Source organism: Vitis vinifera, chromosome 4, assembly GCF_030704535.1.
Source record: "Vitis vinifera cultivar Pinot Noir 40024 chromosome 4, ASM3070453v1".
Taxonomy (NCBI): domain Eukaryota; kingdom Viridiplantae; phylum Streptophyta; class Magnoliopsida; order Vitales; family Vitaceae; genus Vitis; species Vitis vinifera.
The window spans coordinates 698,758-715,839 of record NC_081808.1 but is presented as its reverse complement, the minus strand read 5'-3'; the positions used below and the strand labels follow the sequence as shown (position 1 = coordinate 715,839).

Below are 17,082 nucleotides of genomic sequence, written 5' to 3'. Positions count from 1 at the left end.
TATAATAAAATAATTTTTATATAGTTTATTCTTTATATGAATTTTAATATTTATTAATTTACTATTTTTTTCTATAACTTCATGCTATGAATAATAACAATTACATAACTTCTCGTTATATATATATATATATATTATTTTATAATAAAATAAATTTTATATAGTTTATTCTTTATATGAATTTTAATATTTATTAATTTACTATTTTTTTCTATAACTTCATGCTATGATTAATTAAAATTGAGTAACATTATAAAAAAAATAAAACAATTGATCAATTATAATAATTACGTAAAAATAAAAATTATATTGTGACAGTAACTTTCACAAAATGTGATACATAAGTATTTAAAGTTGGCAATAAGTCTTTCATATGATACTTGAATCATGAAGTAGTCCATAGAAAGTCATATTTGACCATAGAGAATAACAAGAAAGGGATTTGAAAGAGAAACCTTATTGAGCTTAGAATCATGTTATAGAAAAGAGCACATAAAAGTCAATAACAAGAAAGGGAATTGAAAATGAAACTTTCTTAACTTATGATCGTGTTATAAAAAATAGCAGATTGTGCTGATAACGTATTGTGAAATATAAGAATTGAAAGAAGAAAAGAGAAAAAAATATAATGTTAAGATAACAGAAAATCAGGAATGTTAAAAGAAAAAATGGAATTGTTATTTCATTAGTAGATAATATTTTATTTTATAAAGAATTATGAAGAAATTTACATCAATATAAATGATAATCCATATATTTTCACAATGTGATAAATTCTCATATATTTATAAGATTTGATTAAATTTTTTAATATATTTTATAAATAGTGTGATAAGAATTCATTTGATAGCTTGAGTCTGGATAAGATAACTTATGAGTGATTTGAAAATAGACAATTTGGATTTTTTGCAAATTTTTGTGGTTGAAAACCAAACAGGCCCTTGGATGCTAAGCATTCTCTCGCACCCCTTCCGAAAACGACGTCGCTTAAGTTGCTCCGTTTGAGATCCTTAGCGTCTATCAAACCCTAGACCATAAGTCCCAAACACAAACCCCAAAAATCCTTATAGAGATTGCGATTGAGTATATAAACCCTCTCCCAATCCTCACTCCTCACCCAATTCCCTCTCTCCGTCTTCTAGGGTTTCGAAACCCTACCCAGTCTCTCTCTCTCTCTCTCTCTCTCTCTCTCTCTCTACATCATCAATGGCTGAAGAAGTACAGTACTCGTCTGGTACGGACGCTACCAACAAGCGTAAGTACGAGGACCAAACGACGCCGTCTCAGCCATCCACTCGCCGCCCCACCGGCTTCTCGGCTCCGATCTCCACTCCCTCTCCAGACTCCTCTCACGCCCCGCCCTCATACAACAGTGTTCCGCCTCCCGCAGATGAGATCCAGCTCGCCAAGCAGCGCGCGCAGGAGATCGCTGCTCGCCTTTTCAGCAACGCCAGCAACACCGAAGCTAAGCGCCCTCGCGTCGAGAATGGTGCCGGTGCTGGTGGGTTTGATTCTGGTGATAAGGGGTTCAGCTCTGCTCCTTCTGGTTAGTCTTCTCGAGTTCTCTCTGATTTCTGAGTTTCTAGGGTTTTTTTTAGTTGCGAATTTGATTGACGGATTTTTACGTGTATTGATTTTGACTGTTTTTGTATTTTTTGGGGTTATATTTGAAGGGTTTTTATCGATACGAAGATTTATAATATATTTTTCATAATTCTTTCTGGGTTTTCTTCGTGGTTACTATGATTTTATTTTGGCGACGTCGGAGATTTAATTGCTTATTTATTTGATTTTTTTTTTCAATTAATAGGTTTCCCCCCCTGAATTTATATGAGTTTCTTTTAAACATTCTTTCTAGGGTTCTGTTCTTTAAGTTTTCTTTGTTGGTAACTGTGGTTTTATTGAATGCAGATGTTGGACAGAAGCCTATGATCTCGACTCCTTCGGCAATTCCAGTTTCTTATGGTTACCAGGGTACGAGCAAAAAGATTGATATCCCGAATGGGAGGGTTGGTGTTATTATTGGGAAAGGTGGAGAGACTATCAAGTATCTTCAGCTTCAGTCTGGAGCTAAGATTCAGGTCACTAGGGATATGGATGCGGATCCTAATTCCCCAACCCGGTTGGTGGAGCTCATGGGTACTCCGGACCAAATTGCGAAGGCAGAGCAATTGATTAACGATGTTCTTTCTGAGGTAGTTTTCTGTTTGTCTTCTCTAATGTACATGCTAATATCCATCAGTTCTCTGTCTTCATGAACAGAATTTTGGATACATGAGCTTCTGAGCATTAACTGATTTTGATATCGATGTAATTATTCAATTTTGGAATACTCTCCTTGAATGGTATTAGTTCAGAGTTTCTCCATCTTGACTGAGCCTCATCAATCAAGATGAAGGGTGATAATGTATGGTGCCCATGTATTCACATGCATAACATTTGTTTTTGGCTCTTGTCTTCTCCCTAAAGTTATAATTATTTATGCATACTACTTTTGCTTAATGTATGCTCCAGGCTGAAGCAGGGGGGTCTGGCATAGTTTCTCGAAGGCTAACTGGTCAGGCTGGGTCTGAACAATTTGTGATGAAAGTACCAAACAACAAGGTATATAGAAAGTTCTATATTTTGTCATAGTTCATACTTCCTGTTGGGCTTAAGATAGTATCTGATGTACACCTGTTTTCAGGTTGGTCTGATAATTGGTAAAGGTGGTGAGACCATTAAAAATATGCAAGCCAGGACAGGAGCTCGTATTCAGGTGTGTTCTGAATTTTATTCTCTGATCTAGACTTGGTGCCTTTGGCCTGTGTTTTGCTTTTATTTGTTATATGGCATGGGGTTTCTAGAAATTTTATGTTTAATTCTCCTTCATGTGATATTAATGTTTTCTTCTCTGTGTTCTTCAGTTATGGTTATGTGACAATGACCTGTTTCATCTTCTTTAGGTGATACCTTTGCATCTCCCCCCTGGTGATACATCAATGGAGAGAACTGTACAAATAGATGGCACCAGTGAACAGATTGAGTCTGCTAAACAGTTGGTCAATGAAGTCATCAGTGAGGTATATATGTTGGTTATTATTGAGTTGCAGATTTGGCCTAGCTCAACTTTATTTTAGATCTTTCCCTAAACTTAGTCATTTTTTATTCATAAGATAATAATAAAATGGAATACTGTTCTTAAATGCATTTTCAGATTTAGTTATTGTTATATTTCACACTCTCCATGGTTCATGCCTGCTCCATGATGGTTTGTAAGATATGATTTTGCATTATATAAATATGTATGTGTATTTTGTTTTCCCTTTTTCATTTTATAAGGTACATTCTCTTCCTTTTGTTGCACTTTCTCATTTTAGTAGATTTCCTTTTTCTATCTCCTACTGTAGATACAATGAGAATGTGGAAGGTAGCAGTGGGTCATTTAAACTTTTATCATTTTTCGTTCAGTTGAATTGAGTTATTTGTTAATTGATCGGATATTAGGTTTTAATGCTAATCTGTTCCATGGATTTGTATGCCCTTCTCATCAATTTTGCATTTGAAATTATGCTCTAGCAAATGATTCTCCCCTTTTTCTTGCCTTTGTGTCAGGGAAAATGAACAAGATTCCTAGTCTGCTAATGAATTCCCATTTTTCTTACAGGCTTTCTCTTTTGTTACTTGAGTTATTGTAGTGATTCTGATTAAGACTGTTGTTTCTGAATTTCTATTTCCTTGAAAGTGGTTATTGGTGATTCTTATGAATCCATTAGTTGTATCTATATCGTCATCAGTTGCTTTGCTTCCATTATTTGGATTGTTAAGTTCCCAAAGATTGCAGATAATTTTTCCTGCCGATCCTGCTGAAGGTACAACCTGGCTAGTTGAGAATTATATTCTATGTGTTGAAATGACATATGGAGGGAGGTGGGCTCCTGCAGTACATCATTATTTGAGAGAGATTTCTTGACCTCTGTATCAAATCTTACGCATGTTTCTAGTTGCAAGATAGGACCTGAAAGTGGCCTGGTAATTTGCATTGCAAAATATCCACCTAGATCTCTTATAGATGAAATTATGACTGTATACATAGGACATGAATCTGCAGGATCATTTGACTTGTCTACTGCATAGATATATTGTTTATCTGCCATATATCTTCTGTATATATCAACTGAGCTGGATAAGGGATATATGAGTTGATGGTTGGTCAGAAGCGAAATCCTTTAGTTTGAATTGTCAAGCTTTTATGAAGGTTGATTATTTGTATCTGAGTTGTGCTCTAAGGCTATTCTGATTTGTTGGATATTAAGTTTCGTGAGGTAGGTTATATACTTGTTTTCCATTGAGGTTATTAAGGCCATACTGAAGCTTTTCCTTAATTCCTAAGATTTATCTCAATCTGGTATTGCAATGGTTCTTAGATGAATATCCAAAAGTGAATAATATTTGGGATTATATCATGTTCTAGCCTCAAATGTACCTATTGATTGTGTATCATTTGACTGATATTGTTATTGGGAACTATTGTAGGGTTAGTGTGTATTGGATTATTGGTGACACCAACATGGAATTCTTGTGTTGGTGTTCCCTCAGCATTGCTCTGGTATGGTTCTTAAATCCCATCTTCTGATAATTGGTAATGACATTGTCGAAAGGAGTTGTAAGGTTTACTGTTGTTCTGGTGATACAAAGGACGCCATACTATTTCAGGATCGGATCAAGGGCCTTTTAAGATAATCCTCTTTTTAGTCTCTTATAAGAACATACCATATATTTATTTTCTAAGCTATTGCTTAATCTTGGTAATTGTTATAAAATAAAAGTCTCATTTATTTTCCTTTTTTCATGGGCTGCTTTGAGATTGAATTGCCAATGTCGTTACTCTCTCGTATTCTTCTTGTTTTGGTATAACCTGAAGAATTTTTTGCAAATCTTATCTTTAAAATCTTTCTTGATGCCTCTAATGTATCATTTACTGATTATATTTTGTCTATCAAGATAAGCCTCCTTGAAATTTTGGTCTTGGTGCTTTGCCCTCATATCTGTTTCGTCGTTTCTTCTCTCTTTGAAATCGAAGTTCTTTATAGTTTGCCTTGAGTTTCAATTTATTTATTTATCTTTTTTTAGTTGTTGAGTACTCTTTGAAGTGGGATTAACTGTTATAATTAAACTAATGGTCAACATGTGCCTCAACATCATCTGAAAAGTTTCCTATGCTTTGTTGTGTTCCTAGATTGGTTCCTTTAGGCTTCAGCCATTATTTATTTTGGCAGAGTGCATGCAATGTCTGATTAAAAAAGAGTACATGTCAGCACATGGTGTGCATGATATTTAGTTTAAGTGATTTTCACAGGTTGTAAATTTAGGGAGAAACTCGTTTGATTTATTTTTTAAGTTAGTCTGTAAACATATTTCCCTTAGATTTAGGTAAATTTTATTGTACTTATTTGTGCTCTTGAATGTTCCAAGTTAGATTGTTTTCATAATTTCTGAAAAAAAAATATATGTTCACATTCCAATTAAAAGCGAATGTCACTCATTTGATACATATCAGGTGATCTGAGCCTAATTATATTTTAGGATACTATTATTCATTATGCTGGTTGCCTTTATTCTTAGCTTGATGCTTCTTTTAATGCATCAACTGGATGTTTGGCTAGATATAACTTGGCATACAACACTTGAGTATTAGACTTGTTGCCTTATAGTGGCCATGGACTTTGGATATTTTTCTTTACATTTATTAAAGAACTTGTATAGTTTTGCGGTTCTTTTCGTACCCATTCACTTCATATAGGGAGAGGATGGGCTTCTGCTGGAGTAACTCAGTAATTCCACCAACCAGTACGGTATGTAGGTGTCTGAACCCCTTTCAATATGAATATACAATGCATCAATCCTCGTATATATGGAATAGTCTTTTATTGTTTATGAGCTGCTTTTGTGTTGAACTTTGTGCACACCTTTTTTTCTAGTTGAATATATCGATATGCATATCCTGCTTTTCTCTTTGCTTGTGCATTCAGCCATCCAACAAAAGGTTACCTTAGTTCATATGAGGAAACAATTTTGTGCAGAATCGTATCAGAAATCCAGCAATGGCTGGAGGATATCCTCAGCAAGGCTACCAAGCCCGACCTCCATCGGGCTGGGGTGCCCCTCCTGGTGCTCCTCCAATGCAGCAACCTGGTTATAGCTATGCGCAGCCTGGATCCTATCCTGGTCCTTCACCCCAGTATAACATGTCTCAGCCAGCTTATGCCGGCTATTCTCAGCCTAATGCCACTGGTTGGGACCAGACGGCTGCCCCACCAAGTCAGCAGACAACTCCAGGAAGTGGCTATGATTACTATGGCCAACAGCAGACTCAACAGCAGCAGCAAGCCCATGGTGGTCCTTCTGGTCCAGCTGATAACTCTGGTTACAATTACAATCAACCACCAGCTTCTGGATATAATCAACAGGGGCAAGGTTATCCTCAGGATGGCTATGGTGGTGGGTATCACGCACCTGCTCCTCAACCTGGCTATGGTCAGCCTCAACCAATTCCAGGATATGATCAGCAGCAAGGTTATAATTCTGCAACTGGTTATGGTAATGTGGCCAACCCAACACAAGAGGGGCACACTACCTCCTATGGAGCTCAAGGGGAGACTGGTCAAGCACCACCTTCTGTCCAGCCCTCTGCAATTGGTCAGCAAGGATACAACACTCAGCAGCCTAGTCCAAGCCCTGCAAGTTATCCACCTCAAGGATCTAATCAGCCAGCGTATGGGATGCCCCCAACTTCCCAAACTGGTTTTGGGAGTCAACCACCAGCCCAGTCTGGCTATACCACCAACTATGGACCACCACAGGCTCAGAAGGCACCAGCCAATCCACCAGTTTATGGACAAACCCAACAGTCCCCCAGTGCCCAGGGAGGCTATGCCCAGCCTGCTCCTGTGCAGCCTGGTTATCCCCATTCTCAGCAGCCGCCTGCTCAGTCTGGGTATGCTCAAACTGATTCCAGTTCCCAGCGAGCTGCACCGTCCAGTTATGGAACAGCAGCTGGTCAGCCAGGGTATGGAGGACCTTCAGCTTACAGTGCACCAACAGTGACTCAGGCAGGTTATGGGCAGCAGCCCCCATACAGTGGCTCATATGGTGGCGGTTATTCACAGCCTCCAATGTATGCTGCGGATGCAACTCCAACTTCTCAGCCTGCACAACAGAGTGGGGTTGCCAAAACATCGCCCCAGAGCTGAGAGAGAATGGACTGTGGTGGGTGGTAGGGCACATTTTGTTGCTGATGAATTTGTTACCCGTTAGTCTTTTAGGTTTTAGTATTTGTAGTATTTGAGAGAGCATTTTCAGATGCAGATACTTAAAAAGGTAAGGATTTTTGTTTCTAGTTGTTGATTTTGCGACTCTGGTTGTGTTTAGTCTTAAAAACTAGAACAAGCTCAGGCTGGTTGTATTTCATGAGCGCACACAAGCCTATATATGCTTTGTGCTGTTCATTTTTATTTGAACTTGCGGCATGGGATGACGGATGACAGGTTGGTTTTATTTTCTTGGCGATTTATCTTATAATTAGTATATTTTAATTATTCTTACAAAAAACTTTCTAACTTATATATATATATATAATTAGTATCTTTTATATTAAAAATATTATTTCGGAGAATTTGCTTTGAAAATATATTATTTTTTAAAAGAAAATTATTAAGAATTTTTACATGCAATTGAATAAGTTAGAAAGATTTGTTTTTCATATAAAAGTTTTAGTCTTTAAAATAATTGAGATTTGATTTAACCTGTTTGAAGCCAGCTTACAAACAAATTTACGTGGTTTAAACTCAAAGCTTGAAATGGAAACTTAAGGTGTATTTAGTAACTGCGTTTTGAGTTGAAATATTTTTTAATATTATTTTTCTATTTCTAAAATAATTTTTATATATAATATTTTATTTTTAATTATTTTAAAACAAATTTAAAAAAAATTTACAGAAAAACAGAAAATTGTTTTTCGAAAGAGTTATTAAACAAGGTCTAAAAAAAAAAAAAATTTGTCTTTCCTAAAATATTATCAAATTTTATTTATCATTTACATAATTTTTTTTTTATAGAGCATCAATATCGTTTATCATAAGTTTCTTAGATATTTAAATAAGAATATATTTTATTAATCTTATCAGATTATATGAATTTGCATTAAAACAGTTGAAAATATATAACAAATAAATTGAAAAAGATAAAATGCATAAATGATAAAAATAAATAAATGTGAGAATTTACAAAATTTATTTTCTACTGATTTATGATTTGTAGATTAACTAGCGATGTAAAATTAAATGAGTCAATATCAAGAAAAATTCTAGGTTTCAAACACACGCACACAAAATTAAAAACAATTTTTTATTTTTATTTTTGAATTCAATCAATTCTACAATCACACTTTACACATAATTCCAACCAACACGGCCTTGCCGACGTGTACCAAGGATCCAATAACATGGCAAAATTTTAGTGGTCACTTGATCACACCGCAGAGAATTTACTGGAGGGAGCGGCCAAGGCTATAGAGATCTGTGAGCTTGAGAGCTGCCATAGACCCATAAAACCCTATCTGTCTCTCTCTTCCTCCCTCCCTCATCAACTACTGAGAAACTTCAGGTATTAAATCTCATTCCTAAGATTTATAAGTACCTGCTCGTTTGTCTATTTGTTGGTGGTTTGATTAGGGTTTGTGACTTGAACTATAAGATTCTTGAAATGAAGGTCTGATATATTATTTAGTAATGATCTGATGTGTTGGTTTGATGAATGTAATCCACAAATTTTGTGTACTGACTGTTTGTCGATAGTTTCAAATAATGTAATTCACAAATTTCGGGTACTGACTATTTATCGATAGTTTCAAATAATGTAATCCACAAATTTCGTGTACTGACTGTTTATCGATGGTTTCAAATCTTTGATTCATTGTTGTCCGCAGCTTGATGGCTTGAGAACTCATTGTTTATTTTTGGCATTATAGTGTTGTAATACTGAATTTTTTTTTTTATAAAAAAGAAAATGTATTGTAGATAAAAGGTTGTTGTTGTTGTTGTTATATCATATAATTATTAGAAAATGCCCGAAAATGTGTTAGATTTGGTGTCAAATCTTCCTTCCTAACCCCAAAAGTTGGGTACCAAATTTTTTGTTCAGGCACCAAATCTTGTAGAGCCTGTGTTAGTGTGGAAATGAAAATGTTATTTCAGAGAAAATTTCCTTTTTCAAAGAATTGAAACAATGATGAGTTTGTTTTTTCAATCATTTTCAATTGCTAATGTGCACGGTTGAAGCATAAAAAACAGTATGGTAACAATTTTTAAGAATGATTAATTTTTTTTTTCCGGTAAATATTTTTGAAAATGTGTTGCAAAACTTGTTTTCTATGTTTGGTTTTTTCTGTTTTCGAAAACAAAGTCTTTAAGTGAAAGTCAAAATAAAACACTCTTAACAATAAGTGCTTTCCTTCATTTTCTCCACAAAGCATATGAATGATTCCATATATATGGGAATTTTTTATTTTTTATGGTTACAATATCTGAAACAGTGAATGACTATGTCTTCTTAGGTGGGAATTCATGGCTTCCAAACTGGTTCAACTGCAATCCAAGGCTTCCCAGGCCTCACAGTTCGTGGCCAAGCATGGATGTGCCTACTACAAGCAGCTGATGGAGCAAAATAAGCAGTACATCCAGGAGCCGCCGACCGTGGAGAAATGCAATCTTTTGTCGAAACAATTGTTCTACACTCGTCTTGCCAGGTTAGTTTATCAAATTACTCCAACTATCTATATTTCAATTTTCTTGGTCATTCAATCAAACTTGCTGGGTCCATTATACTATTTTGCTTTCAGTTTTCCTTGATCTCTTATGGTTTGGGACTGTAATTTTGATGATTCTCAATTGTATTAAAAACCTAAGAATCTGTGCTTTGACAAGTGTTATGTTTGACTCAATATTTGATTCATTATACAGGTTCAAATAGTTTGCAGAAAATCCATCTTAGGGCTCATGATTAGAATGGACTTTACAGTTTGATCTCTGCATATATTGGCAATATTGCCACAAATGTGCGCTGGCTGAATTGGACTGAATCTAGGTTGTCTTGGGTGACTCTCAGAGTTTTGTTATTTTTTATTTTTGATAGGTAAAGCAATTACTATTATACACCAAAAACAACACCCTCACTTCATTTACAGCCCAAGCTCTGAGAATTTATTTTTGTTCCAATTATACACGGGCTGACCCAAGTTTGGCTAGTTTGGCATCATATTGGCTACAAGTTTTTGAGAATGACTGAACTTTTTTTTTTATATGAGCTTGAACCAATCTGTTTCATATGCTATCTCTGGGGAAAATGCTAAAAAAAGATTGCTAGAAGTAAAAAATCAATAGGAAAAAATATATGGGATTCGAGTAAAAATGTTCTATTATGCTACGTGGATATTTTTAGATGGGATATTCAATTCAGGTCATCCAAATTTTGAGCACATCTTGATACACACAAGAGGCTGAATTTGGATTGGATGGTTTGGATTGAGATCAACCTTGATTGAGCTTGGATTGGTCTCTATACTTGACTGAGTTTGGGCTTGACAACTGTTACTCCTAAATACCACCTGTTAGTTAGAACTCTTGTTCAATCATCTTCATTTAATGGAGGCATTCTGTCATCTTGCTCATGCTAATGATATATTTCGACTGACATTTTTTCTGCTTGTTGGATAGAGCTTTCTTGATGGTTCTAATTGTTCATTATGAAAACCATCTGGCAAAGAAGTGAATTACGTGTTTGTATTTCATGTTATTAATTCATACTCATTAGCATTATGTTCTGGATTCCTTTATGAGTGCTTTTAGATATGGTTAAACTGTTGTGATGACTCCATAGATCTTTCTATTGCTGTAAAAAATATCAAAGAATACTCTCTATGTTTCATTATTTATACCCAATCATTCAACTGAAAAAAGATTTGCACTTTCTTTTGGATGCCTTTGGGCGTTGAAAGGAATAGTGCTTGTGGTCCATAATTTTGATGAGGATGCATCAGTTCTATTCTGTTGTGTAATTTCTATTTCATTCCTCTCATTTTTAGTGAACTTTGTGAATATTCTTGTATTTTATCCTTGTTGAAGCATGGATGTAGTTTTGTATGACAGAAGAAAACCTCAACCAAGAATATGATCGTTTAAAAAGAAGCCTGCTTTGTCATGCAATCTCTTGTGAAATCTGATTACTGTTGCCTTAAATGAATTCTGATTAAAAGTTATACACAACTCTAGCTAATTTGGGCTAAGAAATTCCTACCGAAACAAAATGCACTGTTTCCTCAAGCAATTCAATGTGGACTCCTTTTCCTTTCTTGTTCATGTTAAATCATCAATGATCAGCTTATCTAATTGACTTATTGGTACAGTATTCCTGGACGCTATGAGGCCTTTTGGAAGGAACTTGATTGTGTCAAGCAACTATGGAAGAACAGGCAGGAGATGAAGGTCGAGGATGCAGGCATTGCTGCTTTGTTTGGGCTGGAGTGCTTTGCCTGGTTTTGTGCTGGTGAGATTGTAGGACGAGGATTTACATTCACTGGCTACTATGTCTAAGTATTGCATGAAGAATCACGAATGCGATCACACTGATCACTAAGTGCTGCATCAAGGAGAATCATCTTTGGATTTGAATCAATCTGATGATGCTCACCATTGGATATATTTTTTCAGTAACATGGTTTAGTTAATTGAGACCGTAATCCAACATGGCAATTTCCCCTTTTCATTTGTTTTTCCCCAAGAATTGTGATACTGATGAGTCAGAGGAACATCCTTTTTTCTGAATAATTTGCCTGTCTGTTGATGCATTTAAGCCAAATTTGGCTGAGGAAGGTACCTGGTGTTGCAAGCATGTGATATCTGAACAATTCCAGATGGGGTATGATTCATGTAGAGGCTGAATGTGTTTGATACTACTACCTATTTGCTTACCTAAATGGTATACACATTAATAATGTTTCTGGCTTTCTGCACACTAAATTTTTAGTTGCATCAGATGGACCAGCGTGATGCCATTTTGTGGTAATGTGGCTACTACACATTGCATATAATTTTGCCATTTGTTATGCAATCTCCATGGAGATCGAAATATTTCCAGAAGACTAGATTGGTTTTTTCTTTGCAACCTACGATAGGGTTTGGTTTGTTGCAGTTGAATCACTTGGAGCTCGATTAGGAGTGATTTAAAAGGGTTGAAAGCGCTTTTCAATGCTCGAAGTGGAGAATCACTTTGAAGTGATTCTATCACTTTTTTATTATGTAATATATTGCCAAAAAATACTAGAAACCCTTTTTTTTTTTTCATTTTTTCTTTTTTGTAAAAATTTATGTCCAAATGCCAAGCCACTGTGTTTCTACTGAAGCGGCTTCTAATTTTTAACTAGAATCAGTCCCAAACAGGCTCTTAGTTGGGGTTGCACTTGGTTTACACACCAAACCTTAACTGATAAAGGGAAATGAGAAGGTGTAATACATTCGGCAAGCGTTAAGGGCCCCTGCAAAAAGCAAGATGCCCAACTGGTATATTGTTACACACTGCTGTCATATTCATGCCTTCCCAATAAGACAATGTATAAAGATAATATACTGGAATCAAAGATTTCACAAATCAATACTATATGCCGGTGACACAAGTTACATCCCAAAAATCTCATCTTTGGTATAAGCAAAAAAAAAAGAGAGAATATTTGAGATTCTTGAATAAAAAAAATCTGTGTTCTTATGTTTCATCTTTCATTCTCTGTAAGGGCTGCCTGTGTCGAGTATGATGGAGTCCGCAATGGTTTAGTGTGTCCTAATATCCTTCAAAAGAGCTGGTTTTTGAACTTTGATATCATTTTCGGTGACAAGAGCAAAACAAATGCTAAGATTGATCCGAAGAACATTTTTATAGCATAGTTCACAGGATCCATGTTGAATTCCTTAGAGGTGCTCTGTGTTGTCATGGCCTTTGCCGCAGGTAGAGCTTCTATCACAGCATCTGCCAGATCTGTGATGAAAGAAGAGGTGCAACCCAGAGCAGGGACTCGGCCCCAGTTCTCGATTCCAGATTCAAGAGCCAGGTGCTTATACTCCATGTCAATCTCTTCAAGTGTTTCTATGTGTTCGCTTACAAAGCTGGAATTTGAAAAAAATTGGAGTAGCAAACATGTTAAACATACTGTCTAAAAATTTTCTTAAAATGATAAAATCACATGGGATTTGCTTCCTAAATTCACGAATAATGTTTTGAAACAACTACTAGACCAAGGTTAAGCCATGACCCATGTAGATAGTGCATTCTAAAGACATAATTAGCATCTGATCATAAAGATTCACATTTTGATCCACCTTTCACCCCATCATGCAGACCAGAAAATGTTACAAGTTGCAAAATGGTCACAAATTGCAGATGGGTCAAAGTTCATTCATACTGAAGCCAAAACAACATATTAACAATTAAGGCCTCTACCAAATAACAAATGATAATCATTATAAGCTCAAGACTAACTAAAATCTCCCATAAACTAACACCCAGAAATTGAAATGGGAGAAATGATGTGGAAGTATGAAGCATGATGCAAACTGAAGACAAGAACAATCACAAATTCTATTTTAACTATTAATGACATACCTTACTGGAACAGCAAGGAGACTTTTTACACCCTTTTGGCCAAGCTCAACAAGAACTTCATCAGTGTATGGTTTCAGCCATTGTACAGGACCAACTCGACTCTGAAGAAAAATAATCAAATTGAAGGAGTTGAGCAACACAAAATAAACTTAGCCCCTATGTAGTGAGGAGGAGAAGAAAATCAACAGTTAAGCAGAAAGTAAAGAGAGCAGCCTGACATAGAGCCGATAATCATGCAACACTTGGAAACAGAAACTTGAACTTAAGAACTCAAATTTTATGACCAACCTGGTAAGCGAGAGTATGCTTATTGCTGATTCCTCTAGCTTTCAACTCTTGCATGATTAAGTAGATGCACTCCTCCATCTGATCTCTGTATGGATCTCCAGCATCCTCAACATAACTAACGGGTACTCCATGGGCACTGAAGAATATCATCACCTAGAATTCCTCTAAAAAGTTAGGAACTCATTTGTTACGGCAGTAAAACTCAACTAATGGTGCAAATAATAAAATTTCAAAGAATAATATTATGGAAAAAGAAAACAAGATAACGGGAACAAAACCCACCTCCTTGGGCTTAGAGAAAATCTGCAGCTCTTCCTCAATCAAGTCAGCCATAGAGTTGATATAACCTTGTCGTTGATACCAGCATTGTATAATAGAAACAGGAAGCCTTGACAGATATGCATCTTCCCTGGCAGATGACTCAAAATTTAGAGGATTTAATTGAGAAAAACAATTTCGATAGACTGCAGAAAAAGATACCAACTGAAACAAGAATTAACCTGAAGATACTTTCAAGAACACGGATGCTTGACCCAGTTGTAGAAATAGAGAATTGAGGATAAAGTGGCAGCACAACAAGCCTTGTAATCTTGTCTTTCTTAATCTGCCACAGATAATGAAGAAATTTCAACCATAATGAAGAATAATTTTAAGAGAGAGGAGGCACTTTTTTACTGAACTTTGGATAGCACTAGAAGACTACAAAATCAGCATAGATATCCTCCATTCTATTAATAGAACAAAAAAGTAGGGCTATGTTTCTCCTAAATCAGCAAGCTTTGTGGAACTGAATTTTTTTCCACATAACTAGGGATTGGTACAAGACAATGATCATTAGCCTCACAGAACTTAAGGACTCACTTGCTCAATTGCTTCCTCAGTGAATGGGTACCAGTAACGCATGCCAACATAAACATTTACATGCATGTTCTTTGCTTCCAAAGCCGCTTTAATTGCATGTGCCTGCAAAAAATACCTCAGACTATTAACCGGACCAGACTAACACAAACACGCATAAAATACACAACATAATATCTGAAACATGGTTGATTTCTGCAGAAGTATAACAAATGATGCCAATAAAGATCATAAAAAGGAGAATAAAATGAATAATTTAACATGAGCAAGCATCTCCTACCTGCTCATCGGTGATTTTTCGCAAAGGTGAACCGCCTCCTATTGCAGCATACCCTTCTTTACTCTTGGGAGCACGGATCACAGAAATTAGTTGAGCCAATGGTCGCTGGAGAAACTGGAACAGCCTTGGAAGTCGAATAATATCCTGCATCAAGGAATTGAAGACATTAATGTGACACTTAAGACTTGAGACCTACTCATGTTGTTAGAGAAAAATGCAAAAGAAAATAAAATAAAATTGAATAACGTACTGGATCAGCAAATAAATTGAACAAAAATGGTTGAACATCATGAAGTGTCTCTGGTCCTCCAAGATTCAAAAGCAGCACTCCAACCTTTTCTTCCACAGCATGTGTAGGGGATTCCACAGCACTTCCAACATAAGTGTATGCTCCTGCAGATGAAAATGTTTGCCCAACTGGATTTCTCTTCTCAATGGAGTTCAAAAGCTGTGATCCCTTGAGACCCTCAGATGAATAACAGTGTGCAGACTTAAACGATCTGGTCTGAGGGCATGACCTGGCAACAGAAGTACACAATTGGAACTTTAATTTGATGGAATAAAATACTGACTAGCCTGTCATGTGTTATAAACTACAATAAACTCTATTAATGTGATGGCCTTTTTTTGCTCCTCCATTGTGTATATTTCCTTCATGGGAAAAATATCACAGGTAAGACCAAAAACAGTGGAAAAATTCTCTAAAAACCACCTTAACAAACATTGCCTCCATAGCCTCATTTTTTATCATTCTCTTGTATGTTTTTGTTAAGTGAAAAATCCAATCGCAATGCATTGTCAAAAACCCTGGCTTTGACTGCTGATGGAGCTGAGAAAAAAGAAGAAGCCTGAGTTTTGTGTTTCCCAATTTATTAATTCTGAGAGATTAGGTCATTGTCTCTAAACCAAATGGCAGCATTACATAAATTAAGGAAAACCCCTCATTCTTCCAGTCCCAAATAATGAAAAAACCAAACCCAAATCTTAAACTCTTGTTTTTCTTACATTTTCTCAGCAACCAGACAGAGTACATTCATCATCCAACTCAGACCTGGTATTGACACAAGTCACACAATCCTCCATGTGACTTTACCCCGTTGAAAGGTTAACACAAATGAAAGTTTTTCCTTCCCTTTTCCCTTCCAAGGGGATGATCTGCTACAAAATTTGTAGTCATGATGAAGCCAGGATTTGATCATCGGTCTCATTCACAAACCCATTTCCTTTACCAGGGTAGCCGCCACCTTCTCCAAACAAGGATATTCAAATACAACTTTTCATGGTTGTCTCAACAATGCCTTCAATACAATTCACTGTTACGAATAGCCGATAACAATTGGTGTTCTTGAATTGCGCATATTGCGCATCATATCACACAACAGGAATTAATCAAATAAAAAGCACCCAATAATCCATCAAACGAAAAATTAATCACAATCCACCCCCACCCAAAAAAAGAAAAAAAAAACGAAAAAGAAAAGAATCGATCAATGTTTGATTAATTCCTGATTCATAAATCTTCCAAATTCAACAAAGAGAAAGTGATTGATAACTGCAGAAATGCTTACATAGACGATTTCTGATTAAAGCTCCGATGATTCAAACCGGAGACTTTCCCATGGGGGAGAATACTGGAGGTTGAAACTGCCTCCATGGCCAAAATCGAATCCCGAATCTTCGAGAAATGAGGAAAAGTGAGAGATAGGTTGTGAGGAAATGAGATTGGGATTTCTAGGGCTTTCGAGTGGAGTGTTGAATTGAAAATGTCAAAAACGCTGGTCGCAGTTCCACCAAATCCTCCCTCTCTACTATGTATCGGAAAAAGACGTGTGTACCAAGTCTTTCAAACCAGCTGTTTCGGAGAAGTTTGGTGGAGTCGCTGCCTTTTGACTTCTCTGCTTTCTTCTTTTTTTTTTTTTTTTTTCCTTTAATTTTTTTTTCCAGTTTTCTTTTTCTTTTTGTCGGCAATC

General features: G+C 36.1%; 3 protein-coding genes across 3 annotated transcripts; 2 read left to right on the top strand and 1 right to left on the bottom strand.

The window, feature by feature from the left end:
- Nucleotides 1-923: 923 nt before the first annotated feature.
- On the top strand, nt 924-7,536 carry LOC100259454 (uncharacterized). The gene is made up of 6 exons (XM_002278725.5): nt 924-1,546; nt 1,912-2,195; nt 2,515-2,604; nt 2,687-2,758; nt 2,946-3,062; nt 6,063-7,536. The coding sequence occupies exons 1-6, from the start codon at nt 1,207-1,209 to the stop codon at nt 7,230-7,232; spliced, it is 2,073 nt and encodes a 690-aa protein (XP_002278761.1). The 5' UTR covers nt 924-1,206; the 3' UTR covers nt 7,233-7,536.
- Nucleotides 7,537-8,449: 913 nt separating this feature from the next.
- Nucleotides 8,450-12,028, top strand: LOC100267911 (uncharacterized). The gene is made up of 3 exons (XM_002277297.5): nt 8,450-8,643; nt 9,593-9,784; nt 11,441-12,028. Exons 2-3 carry the CDS (start codon nt 9,603-9,605, stop codon nt 11,625-11,627), a joined length of 369 nt encoding a protein of 122 aa, XP_002277333.1. The 5' UTR covers nt 8,450-8,643; nt 9,593-9,602; the 3' UTR covers nt 11,628-12,028.
- Nucleotides 12,029-12,646: 618 nt separating this feature from the next.
- Nucleotides 12,647-16,972, bottom strand: LOC100264627 (ferrochelatase-2, chloroplastic). Its single transcript, XM_002277254.5, has 9 exons — nt 16,681-16,972; nt 15,363-15,630; nt 15,113-15,256; nt 14,836-14,937; nt 14,475-14,578; nt 14,257-14,383; nt 13,975-14,127; nt 13,687-13,787; nt 12,647-13,190 (listed from the first exon to the last, which is right to left on the bottom strand). Exons 1-9 carry the CDS (start codon nt 16,764-16,766, stop codon nt 12,878-12,880), a joined length of 1,398 nt encoding a protein of 465 aa, XP_002277290.1. The 5' UTR covers nt 16,767-16,972; the 3' UTR covers nt 12,647-12,877.
- Nucleotides 16,973-17,082: the final 110 nt, after the last annotated feature.